This window comes from Nicotiana tomentosiformis, chromosome 6 (assembly GCF_000390325.3).
Source record: "Nicotiana tomentosiformis chromosome 6, ASM39032v3, whole genome shotgun sequence".
Lineage (NCBI taxonomy): Eukaryota > Viridiplantae > Streptophyta > Magnoliopsida > Solanales > Solanaceae > Nicotiana > Nicotiana tomentosiformis.
Window position 1 is genome coordinate 2,209,621 of NC_090817.1, and position 12,609 is coordinate 2,222,229.

Genomic DNA, 12,609 nt, shown 5'->3' on the forward strand with positions numbered 1-12,609 from the left:
ATGGTTCGGGGCTTTAGCATGTCTATTGGAAGTGAAGGGAGAGCCCCAATTGGTAGAAAAACCCACAACCCTAAGAAGAAGTAGAAAAAAGGAATAAATATAGTGATAATTTGATTCTTCATCGCCGTAGTAAATAGGAGAAAAAGCAGTCAAGCTCCCTTCTGTCTTTGCACTCGAGGGCCAATCTCTGTCCGGTGAAAACCTTTGCCCGCCTATATTGCCTTTTTGGGAGGCCTACGCCCCATAGAAACTGTCTATCTGAGACTGTCCCTCGGTCCATAAGTCCTGACACAAGGTTATAATATTAAAAAATTATTAAATAAATATAAATATTAAATTTAAAACTTAACTATTAACACTTAAAATCATCATTCTAAAATTCTGACTCCATTTCTGTCCAAAACGTGGGGCTACATCACCCCAATGGTGAAACGTCAGAAGACCGACATTCATTCATTTTCTTTCAATCAGGAGTTCCTTTCATCTTACAATCAAATTGAAAAGAGTCATTCTTCAAAATCATACAATCCAAAATAGCCAAGTAGTGAAAAGGGGATAAGGTACACTATTCAATTATCCGGCCATAGCCTACCAAAGAAGAGATCAGTTTATATTATATTAAAATAACATCTTTTTTGTGGTGGTTAAAAAATGAAGATATATGCACCCAATTCTCAAAGAAGGCCAATCCTATTTTTGCAAGCTGCAAACATACTTACAACCTTTACTAAAAAGATGCACAAAGTATCTCATATTTATGCAGGATCCCGGGAAGTAGCGCACCCTAAAAAGTGTGATGTAAGCAATCTATCCTAAAATAGGTGTAAGCGGTGATTTCACGGCAAACACAAAAACAAACAAACATTTTCAAGAAAACAGAATAAAGGAACTATCAAAAGATGCAACATCAGAAGCCTAGTTTCATTTCAAGAGACATACTTCAAATTCAGTCTCAATATCAATAAACACATCTAAAAACAAGAACAAGAACAAAACTAAACAAATTCAGCCTAGTTTCATTTCAAGACACATAATTCAAATTCAGTCTCAATATCAATAAACACATCTAAAAACAAGAACAAGAACAAAACTAAACAAATTCAATCCTCTAACACATGAATCTATAGCTTCTAGTAACTCAAGCAAGAGTTGAATTCTCAGGTGCTGATGTCCAAAGAATATCCTTAAGAGCTGGCCTAAGCTCTTTGCTGCAAAACTGGTTGTACTCCAATGTATCACCACTTGCTTTCTTCACTTCCACAACCAAAAATGAAGATGTCACAGCAAATATATCAGCAGCAATTCCTAACTTCCCTTTTCTCCCAATCTCTTGCCCTTGCAATCTAACACTAGAATCACTCCTCTTTAAACTGAATTTCGTCGTCTTCGCCACTTCCTCTAGCTTTGATATCACACTACTAGCTGGCTTTGTTGTTGCAAACCTCAATTGTTCCTTCTCCATCTTCTTCTTTTCCTCAAACAAAGGTGACAAATCGAACCCCTCCGATAAAGATATGATATGAAAAGCATTTAAAGACTCAATAGTTTTCGCCTTTCCTACGCCAAATTCTTCTTCCTCTTTAGTCTTCAATATCTTTGGCACAGATTTTTTAAACCAAGAGGAATCCATAATCTTTGAAGCAGTAATTCTAGTACCCGGATTCGGATCCAACATTCTTGTTATCAACTTTCTTGCATCTGATGAAAACCACGGTGGACACTTAAAAGCACCACTATGAATTTTCTTATACATAACCATAATATTCTCATCTTGAAATGGTAAAAAACCAGCTATAAGCACATAAAGAATTACACCACATGACCAAATATCAGCTGTTGCACCATTATAGCCATTTTTACCAATAACTTCAGGTGCAACATAAGCAGGGGTACCACATGTTGTATGTAACAAACCATCTTGCCTTAAATGATCCGAAAACGCGCTAAGCCCAAAATCAGTTACCTTAAGATTACCTTCTTCATCTAATAACAAATTTTCAGGCTTTAAATCCCTATGATAAACTCCACGGCTATGACAAAAATCAATAGCCGAAATCAATTGCTGAAAATAGCCACGTGCTATATCTTCCCTTAACCTCCCTTTGGCAACCTTCGCGAACAATTCACCGCCTTTAACAAATTCCATGGCGAAGTAAATCTTTGATTTACTCGCCATAACCTCGTGAAGCTCAACTATATTTGGGTGTTTCACCATTTTCATAACGGAGATTTCTCGTTTGATTTGCTCCATCATTCCTACTTTTATCACCTTTTCTTTCCCTACTACTTTCATGGCTATATTTCCCCCTGTTACCACGTTACGCGAATGGTACACTTTTGCAAAAGTTCCTTGACCCAAAATTCGTCCCAGCTCGTATTTTCCGTACAAAACTCCATTCTTTTCTTCTGGCCCCATTAGAAAAAGACTGAAAAGGATGTTTGTTTTTGCTAAAAAGATTGCTTTTTTGAAGCAAATATTGAAAAGGGTATTTATTGTTTTGCGAAAAAGACCTAATTTTTGAACACAAGGTTGAAAAGGGTGTCAGCTTTTGCAAAAAAGACCTGCTTTTTGAACACAAGGTTGAAAAGGGTGTTAGTTTTGCAAAAAAGATTGTTTTTTGAGCAACTTTTCTGACTCAAGACTGAAAAGGGTGTTTGTTTTTTCAAAAAAAGATTGAGGGATATATATGGGGGCTGGGTGGGTGGGTTCAAGAACCTTCAGAAAAAAGATTGACGTGTTTCCGGTGGCAATTCCGGCCGCCGGCGAGGGAAATTTGGGGCTTACAGCCTCCTAAAAGGGTATCAGAAAATGGGGATTTTCTTATCATCTCTCTGCATTCCCTAAATAGGATTTCACTCTCCAAAAATTGGAAAGAAATTGGGATTTTTTTTAGGGTTTGCAGAATATTGAAGATTCTGTGTATTTGGTTAATGTAATTTCTCTAGAATTGAGGTTATGGACATGAATTTATAGCTGGTTTAAGGGTAATAATGTCTTTTTAGCAGCCAGCGTGAGGTGTTTTCTGGTTTGACACGTGGCGTGTTTTCATGGGTGTATACAAATCTGCTTGATCTAGTTGGCAATAAGAATCTGACACGTGTGTTGAACACCTTGTAATCAGTTGGTCTGGTTTTATCATTGAAGCGAACGAGTTTGTATTTTTGTAACCGACTCTTTGGAATTTCAATGACCATTTTGTCCCTATAATATATACTCCATTCTATACTTTTTTATCAGATGTCCCGGAAGCACCTTGTAATTAGGTTGTTCGTCAATCGATACGGTATGATATTTAGATATTTTTATTTTATTTTTTCTATTTTAATTTATGTGAACCTATTTAATTGGGTATGGAGTTTAAGAAAAGAGAAAAGACTTTTAAATTTGTGGTGTAAAATGAAGCACATATATTTTGTGTGACTATAAATCATTGCATACAGGTAAATTATTTCCAAATAAAAAAAGTGGTCATTCTTTTTGGCACAGGCTAAAAAAAAATATGTTCACATAAATTGAAACGGAGGGAGTATATTTTAGGTATTTGCTTTCTTAAAATACTAATATTGTGCATAATTAAATTCTATATGGTTCGGCCTTTTTTCCTTTCGATTTCAGTTTGTTCGATATGATAAAATCGATTTGTTCGGCTTGAATATTAACTAATGCGTACAACGACATATTGTAATATTCTCACTAAATAAGATACTCATAAATATAAATATAAAAATATTCTAAGCTCACCTAACTATTATAAAATCTTTGTCCAAAATCAATATATATAGAGAGAAAAAAGATACATAACAGAATAAATTTGATTATTAAAAATATTTTGTTACTTGTTAAAAGTTAGTTGCTGAACTTAGACAGTATAATAAGGACTACCAACTTCAATATAAATGCCAAAAAAAGTATTGTGTAACTTAGTATGTTATAATCACTAATATGTGCATTGTGTAACTTTAGACTTTAGTCTATATTTCGGTATAGTATCAATATTTTTAAATACTAACTACAATATCTAATACCATTTTAAAAAAAAAATTAAACTAAATACCATATCAAATACTGCATACTAAATACTATATTACGCACTGCCCTGCCTGTAATATTTACTTTTAAGTTATTACAACATACCCAAGAATATAACTTTAGGATTTACAAACCAAATTGTGAATAACATCATTCAACTATTGTTTAATGCTCGAGCTTACATACGTCACAAAGTTATAAATATCAGCTACGAATAAATTTTCTTTTGTCCTAGAATTAAGATTTAACAGGTTTTTGGTGTACAAAATTAATTGTGTCCTTTACAATGATAATAAAGCTCACTATTTATAGCTGCACACAGGGAACAAGGTCCTAGGATCAAGTCCCTCTTTAATGTCAATTATGAGGGCCATTGAATAATGTGTAACGGTGGCATGAATGCCATATTCTTTTGTAACGAGCATTGTACTAAATTTGTAGAATATTTTCCATTAAATGCTACCGGGTGACAGACATTTATTTTATCTTTATGAGTATCATTCTCTCCGGTAACAGACGAGATCGTTGCCTTCGGTTTCAGCTATCCTTTATCTTCGACTCAACATGTCACTTTCTCATGCGATCATTTAATATAACATATTTTACCCCATACAGATAGTCCCCTTGCTTTCCGGTGGCATAACTTTGTGTCACCGGGAAGTTGGTAGAAACATTCTTTTTGGCGGAAAATTTACTGGCCCCCTCTGAAAAGTTTCTGACGGTTGATTAGATGCACGTCTCTCCGCATTTAATGCCCCGAACAAGCGTCATCCCATGATTTAGCATTAGTTTTGCCGGTTATCGAGGTAAGTATGACCACGATTTTAGCCGCCTATTTCTTCACTTATACGCATCAAGCTCCTTCATTCACACCTCATAATTCTTCAAACTCTCTCACACTCTATTCATTCAACTCGTACTATGTTCTTCAACCTTTCTTTCATTAGAGAAAAACATTTCCTTCTTCTCTAACATAGAATGACTTCTTCTTCTTAAAACCTTAACTCCTCAAAGAACAAAGGCAAAGACGATGAGGCTTCTCCTCCTACGGTAAGTACCATCATTCCCAGAAGTCTCGTCACAACTAAAGACTTCGAAGAGAAATTTCTTCTGCTAACCCTTGTACATGGGCCGTTAGCAGATACCCTTGTTCTATCTGTCCTTCCAGTATTCCTGCTATAAAGGAAGATTGACATTGCTAGGATTTAGACATTATCACTCCTGATATGGCGGAGCGGGTAACTTTACCCAAGAAGGGTTTCACGTATTTCTATACGTATTCCTTCACTTTGGGAGCATTTTCTCTGAGTGGAGATCTTGACTCCGTCATTGTGGAGTTCTGCCTCCGCTACCAGGTGTGTTTGGAACAAGCGATTCCTTCTGTGTGGAGGACGACTGCTTGTTTTCGATGCCTGTGCCAAGAAACAGGAGAGGAGCTATCCCTAACTCACGTGATGAACCTCTTCCCCCAAGATCTTCCGTGGGGGAATGATTAACTTCAGCAAACAAGGCCACCATGTATTGCTATCCAGCATGGATGATGATAACGACCGTGGATGGATGGAACGGTTTGTTTCAGTCGCCACCTATGACATCATTCCGGCCTCGGCTCCGGCTTCCCTAGAATTATGGAACTGCACTTGTAAGTCTATCGTTTGTTTCTTCTTCTAGTAAATATCATTCCTTATCATTATTAACTTTTCTTCCTTTACCTGTATCAACGACTCGGTGGGTTCCCCCTAGGGTTGAGGGCTTGGACCAATGGGTTTTGAAAATTTTGGTCGTTACTACGGCCGAAACCCGCACGTGGAAAGAGTTGTCCCTGAAATACGGGTGGAAGGCCAAAAATCATGATAAGTTGAACTCATCTTGTTTTTACCTTTTCTCATAAGGAAGTTGTTTGATTCTTCTTTCCTATTGAATACAGGTCTACCCTAGGGCTCGGTTATCGTCCCCGAGGAGGACGTTTTGGTTGATCCTGCTGATGCGGCGAGGCTACTTCAGGAGGCGTTTACCCGAACATGTGTCTCTAGGCCTGCTTCGGGTGCAAGTGGTTCTTCTCGGGGCCTAGCTTCCCTGCATTGAGTTCTCGGGTGTTTTGAGTAACTTTTCTTAGAACCAAATCTCCCACTTTGAAATAACGGAGGTTGGTTCTTCGATTATAATATCTCTTTATTCTCTACTTTTGAGCTGCCATCCTTATATGCGCCAACTCTTTGCTCTCATCGAGCAACTCCAAATTAACTAACATTGCTTCGTTGTTTGCTTCTTCTTCGCCTGGAAGTATCTAAAGGTAGGCTCCCCTACTTCCACCGGGATCAAGGCTTCTGCTTTGTACACAAGGGAGAAAGGAGTCTCTCCTATGCTCGATTTGGCCGTTGTTCGGTATGCCCATAGTACTCCGGGCAGTTCTTCGGTCCATCTGTGTTTACTGCTTTCAATCTTTTTTTGAGATTTTGTATAATCACTTTGTTCGTTGACTCTGCTTGACCATTTGCGCTCGGATGATAGGGCGAAAATGCGATCCTTTTGATTTTCAAGTCTTCAAGGAACTTCGTGACCTTTGCGACTATAAATTGTGGCCCGTTGTCGCACGCTATCTCTTTGGTTATCCCAAATCTGCAAATTATGTTCTCCTACAAGAAATCCACCACTTCACGTTCACCGATCTTCTGATAAGGACCCGCCTCAACCCATTTAGAAAAATAGTCAGTTAAAATCAAAAGAAACCTTGCCTTACCAGGGTCCGACGGCAGTGGTCCGACGATATCCATTCCCCACTTCATGAACGACCATGGAGACAAAACTGAGTGCAATGGTTTAGCTGGTTGATGTACCAATGGTGCGTAGCGTTGACACTTATCGCGTTTTTGAACAAAAGTTTTGGCGTCTTGTTCCATTCGGGGCTAGTAGTATCCTTCCGTTACCAACTTTAGTACTAGGGAATCTGCACCCGAATGATTTCCTCATATTCCTTCGTGGACTTCCCGCATAACATAATAAGCTTTGGAGGCTCCCAAGCATCGGTCCAGAGGGCCTTGGAAAGATTTCCTGTACAATTGGCCTCCTTTGAAGCTATATCGTGCTGCTTTAGCGTGCAACGCCTAGGATGCTAAGGGATTTTCAGGCAACTTCTCATGCTCGAGATAATCAATGATCTCACTCCTCCAGCCCCACATCAAATTAGTCATGTTTACCAAGTAGTAACTATCTGCGTCCAGAACCGAGTGCATAAGTTGTACTACCGTACCGAATCCGATCCCTTCATATCTGTTGATGAGCCAAGGTTAGCTAATTCATCTACTTTCGAGTTTTCTTCCCTCGGGAAATGCGTAATTGACCACTCCCGGAATCGAGCAAGCAGAGCCTGAAACTTTATTACGTATTATTGCATGCGCTCGTCTTTGGCTTCGAAGATCCCGTAGACCTGATTTACCACCAGCTAGGAGTCACATTTGATTTCAAAGGGATCGTTCTTATGGCCTGCCTTAGGGTTTCTCTTGAAGGCGTGGTTAATACTATGCCAAGCCCAGACCCTTTTACGTTGGAAGCTCCGTCCTTAAATAGGGTCTAAACTCCTGATGTCAATTCTGATACCATCACTGCTTCTTTGGTTGCTAGAGGCAGCAATCCCGGATTGAAATCGACCACAAATTCGGTCAAAACTTATGACTTAATCGCAGTCTTAGGTTTATATTCTATGTCAAATTCACTCATTTCGACGGCCCATTTGGCCAGCCTACCCGAAAGTCGGGCTTATCAAGTATATTCTGCAGGGGAATGGTGGTCACCATAGCTATCATGTGACATTGAAAGTATGGCCTTAGCTTTCAAGCGACGACTATGAGAGCTAAGGCCAACTTCTCCAAATGCGGGTAGCGAGTTTCCGCTCCCGTTAAAATTCTACTAACGTAATAAATGGGAAATTGTGTACCTTCATCCTCATGGACAAAAACGACGCTTACCACTACTCTGAGACTGCTAGGTAGATTAACAATTTTTCACCTTTCTACGGCTTTGATGATCGGGAAATGAACCTGCTCAAAGCGGCTAATATCTCTGTGAGCCTTTGAACCTCTTTTACGCTTGATAGCTGGTCCAGGATGTCTTCAATGGCTTTGAATTTATAGAGGTTAACCTCAATCTCCCTTTGTGACACCAGAAATCCTAGAAACTTGCCGGAGCTGACCCCGAACGTGCACTTCTCGGGGTTAAGCTTCATGTTATGCTTCTTTAGGATGTCAAAAGTTTATTATAAGTGTTTAAGATGATCACATGCGTTCAAAGACTTAACAAACATATCATCTATAAGTTATTCCATGATTTTTCCCTATCTGTTTTTCAATCATCTTGTTTACGAGCCGCTGATAAGTGGCTCCAATGTTCTTTAGCTCGAAGGGCATCACAGTATAGCAGTATGTGCCGAAAGTTGTTATGAACGAAGTTTTTTCCTGATCCTATGGGTTCATCTTAATTTGGTTGTACCCGGGGTAAGTATCGAGAAAACTCATTTACTCGTGTCCGGCTATTGCATCAATCATCTGATCGATGTTTGACAGTGGGAACGAGTCTTTTGGGCACGCCTTATTCAAGTCCTTATAGTCTACGCACATGCGAAATTTATTGTTCTTCTTAGGAACTACTACAACGTTAGCTAGCCAGTCCGGATACTTTACCTCTTGGATCGAACCGATATCAAGTAGGCGAGTTACCTTCTATTTGACGAATTTATTTCTAGCCTTGGCAATACGATATTTCTTTACCGGAGGGATGTTAGGATCCAAGCTTAGCTTTTTTACGGCCACTTCCGTTGGGATACCTGTCATATCAGCATGCGACCACGCGAAACAATCAGCATTAAATTTAAGAAATTCAATAAACCCAGACCCGAGGTCGGGGTGCAATCCTGTCCCCAAACAGAATTTCCTCTCCAAGAACTTTTCGAACAATGCGTCTTGCTTAAGCTCTTCCGTTGTGGACTTCGTTGCGTCCGTTTCTTCTGGTACCCGGAAATATCTTGGCACCTGATAAGATTCCGACGCCTCTTCCCCCTGGTTGACTTCACTTGATTCGGGAGCAGGCGCCGGTTCCTGTAATTGCTATGCCGCATGCTCCTTCCCTTTGCTACTGGAGACCGAAATCGCATTCATCTCCCTTATCACTGGTTGATCGCCTTTTATCTGTTTAATCCCCTCGGGAGTTGGGAATTTCAGAAACTGATGATTCGTTGATGGTACAAACTTCATATTGTGCAACCACGTTCTTCCCAGGATAATGTTGTAGCCCATATCACCATCCACCACTTCAAAAAGGGTCATCTTTATCACCCCCTCAGCATTTGTGGGCAACATGATCTCTCCTCGGGTTATCACGCTTGCGAGGTTGAACCCGACAAGGAGTTTTGTGGCCGGAATGATGTTTCCGGTAAGTTTGGCTTGTTCCAATTCGCTCAATTGTATAATGTTGGCCGAACTCCCTGGATCCACCAGAACACATTTGATTTTAAAATCTAATACATTTAAAGAAATTACTATTGCGTCGTTGTGTGGTAACAACAATCCGTCTGCATCTTCCTCCGTAAAAGTGATATCGTCTTCAGCGACTTCCCGGAATTTCTCGCTGTGGGTTACTGACACCTTCATCTTTTTTGTTGCCGAGAATGTAACCTCGTTAATCTCGTCCCCCTCCTCCCTCCCCCCCTCCGAAAATCATGTTGATCGTCAGGCGCGGGGGATCTTCTCCTGCTTTTGAGGGCTTCGTGTTGTCACGATTGTGACCATAATTATTCTTGGCCCGGTCGCTTAAGAATTTCCTGAGATAGCTATTTTTCTGCAATGTCGCCACCTCTTCACGTAGATGCCAGTCCCCAGTCCGGTGACCATTCGTCTCGTGGTATTCGCACCAAAAATTAAGATCCCTCTGGCTGGGATCAGACCTCATCGTCTTCGGGAGCGTGCTTCTTTAATGTTCCTCATAGCCGATACCAACTCTACTATACTGACGTTAAAGTTGTATTCTGAAAGTCTGGGGCAGGAAGGATTCGAGAACCCGACGTATCCTTGTCTTGTAATGACCTGTTGTTTCGACCGCGATCAATTCTTCTATCGGTAACGGACCTGTCTGCCGACCGAAAACCTCTTCCGCGTCTTTAGGCCCATTCATAGGGTAAAAATTGACTCCTCGAAGATCGTTTATCTGTGTTGAAATCATCTTTTGACTTCTCTTTATTATAATCCCAACCTTTAGCCGACGCAGGGGAAGCCAAGCTGATCATCCTCAATCCTTATCTTTGACTCGTACCGGTTGTGAACATCCGCCCAAGTCGTCTCTTGGAAATCGAGCAAGCTTTCCTTCAACTTCCGGGAAGCATAAGAGCTTCTTGGATTCAAACCCTTGGTGAATGCTTCAACTGCCCATTTATCTGGAACAGTCGGGAGCAACATCCTCTCCTTCTGGAGTCGGGTTACGAATTCCCGCAGCAACTCGAACTCTCCTTGATTAATTCTGAATATATTGCCCTTCCGGGCCTGCACCTTCCTGGCCCCGGCATGGGCCTTAATGAAAGAATCCGCGAGCATCTCGAAGGAATCTATGGAATGCTCGGGCAACAACAAATACCACGTCAAGGCTCCACTCGTGAAAGTCTCTCCGAATCTTTTCAGCAAAACTGATTCAATCTCGTGGGGAGCTAAATCGTTCCTCTTCACCGCCGTTGTATAGGTGATGATATTCTCCTAAGGGTCCGAAGTCTCATCATATTTCGGCACATCAGGCATTTTAAACCGCTTCGGGATTAATTCTTATGCCGCGTTTGGTTTGTATGGCAATCGAGTGTACTTCTTTGTGTCCGGTCCTTTCAGCACCGGCGGTGCGCCCGGGATTTGGTCCATGCGGGCATTCACTTTCCTCATAAACCGTATGATTTCGTTTTTGAAGGGATCACTTTCGCTGTTATGACCGGATCCGCTCCCCCCGGCCCCATCGAAGCCGACCTCGTCCCTCAGGGTGTTGTTATCGATCCTCTGCGTTGTTTGATTTGCGGGAGCATCGGGAGGAACCAGACCTACCGTTTGTGTTATTGCAAGCACCTGATAATGCATGTTTCAGCTCCGTCATAATCTTATCTTACCATGTGAGATGGCTTAGAATAGCCTCTTGTTGTTCCTGCAGGACCCTTACCGCTTTAATGACGTGCTCTTCTTCCACATCATTAGGAGTCGCTTCCCGAACATGTCGCAGATACCGCCTGTCGTGGACCGGTGTGGCCTCGTTCCCCTCACTGCGGGTATCACTGATTGAATTCTCGTGCTGAGGCTGATCTCCTTGGGCCTCAAGGTTATGTGTGTTGTTAACACCATTATCTGCCATTTTCTATGATTTTTTGCTAAGAACAAATAATCAAACACGTTGGTAAAAGAGGCAAGGACCAACTTAATTGCACAACTGTCTAGGCTCCATGGTGGGCGTCAAATTATTTACCCGTAAAACGATACAGTTGAATTTATACGTGGTTTCTAGACAAGTGAATTAATTTGATCCTGAGATAATAGATGAATTATATAAATATGCAATACTTAGCTTTGAGATGGAGACGAAATAGCAGAAATTATAGCTCCAGGAGCAGGGATTCCGGGTACAACAACAATAAAATCAAAAAACAAGAAGATAAGATTATATTAAGCTTTGAACAGAGTGTAGCGTATATTTATCAAAAAATTCGTGTCCTTTACAATGATAATAGAGCTCACTATTTATAACTGCACCTAGGGAACAAGGTCCTAGGATCAAGCCCCTCTTTAATATCAATCATGAGGGCCATTGAAGAATGTGTAACAGTGGGCATGAATGCCATATTCTTTGTAACGAGCATTGTACTAAATTTGTAGAATATTTTTCATTAAATGCTACCGGGTGACAGACATTTATTTCATCTTTATGAGTATCATTCTCTCCGGTAACAGACGAGATCGTTGCCTTCGGTTTCAGCTATCCTTTATCTTCGACTCAACATGTCACTTTCTCATGCGATCATTTAATATAACATATTTTACCCTATACAATAAATTGTCTATTATATAAGAATATCTTTATCTTTACACAGCTATAATTAAGTAGTATTGATACATGTATTCTTATTTCATACTATTATATTTACGTAAAAATAATACATACTCTCTCCATTTCAATTTATGTGAATATGTTTGACTGGGCACGGAGTTTAAGAAAAAATGAAGATTTTTGGAATTTGTGGTCCTAAACAATTCAAAAAGGGGCCAGAGTATTTGTGTAGTTATAAAAGCTTCTCGTTAAGGGTAGAATTGTAAATTTAAGCAAAAATGTTTTCAAATTTAAAAAGGGGTCATTCTTTTTGGAACGTACCAAAAAGAAAATAGGTTCACATCAACTCGAACGGAGGTAGTAGCTTTCATCTTTTCTTGTTGTTTTTAACCACAATTTTTTTTATCTTTTCAAAGAGGTCGTAATAGCTAGCAAAGTTGATTTAGTGAACATAAAATATGTACCCCACAAGTGTAGCCTAATTTAAGAGAAACTATAATAACCATTGGCAACTCAGAGGC

At 40.2% G+C, this 12,609-nt stretch overlaps 2 protein-coding genes across 2 annotated transcripts; both read right to left on the reverse strand.

Annotated features, from left to right (window-relative positions):
* Positions 1-900: 900 nt before the first annotated feature.
* LOC104094536 (CBL-interacting serine/threonine-protein kinase 6-like) lies at positions 901-2,416 on the reverse strand. Its single transcript, XM_009600489.4, has one exon. The coding sequence runs from the start codon at positions 2,414-2,416 to the stop codon at positions 1,139-1,141; it is 1,278 nt and encodes a 425-aa protein (XP_009598784.1). The 3' UTR covers positions 901-1,138.
* Positions 2,417-9,129: 6,713 nt separating this feature from the next.
* On the reverse strand, positions 9,130-9,672 carry LOC138893477 (uncharacterized). The gene has a single exon (XM_070178093.1). The coding sequence runs from the start codon at positions 9,670-9,672 to the stop codon at positions 9,130-9,132; it is 543 nt and encodes a 180-aa protein (XP_070034194.1).
* Between the last annotated feature and the right edge of the window lie 2,937 nt (positions 9,673-12,609).

What these genes read in the sequence shown, in the direction of transcription:
- LOC138893477 (XM_070178093.1), bottom strand. Translation starts at nt 9,672, where the DNA reads ATGAAGGTGTCAGTAACCCACAGCGAGAAATTCCGGGAAGTCGCTGAA.
- LOC104094536 (XM_009600489.4), bottom strand. Translation starts at nt 2,416, where the DNA reads ATGGGGCCAGAAGAAAAGAATGGAGTTTTGTACGGAAAATACGAGCTG.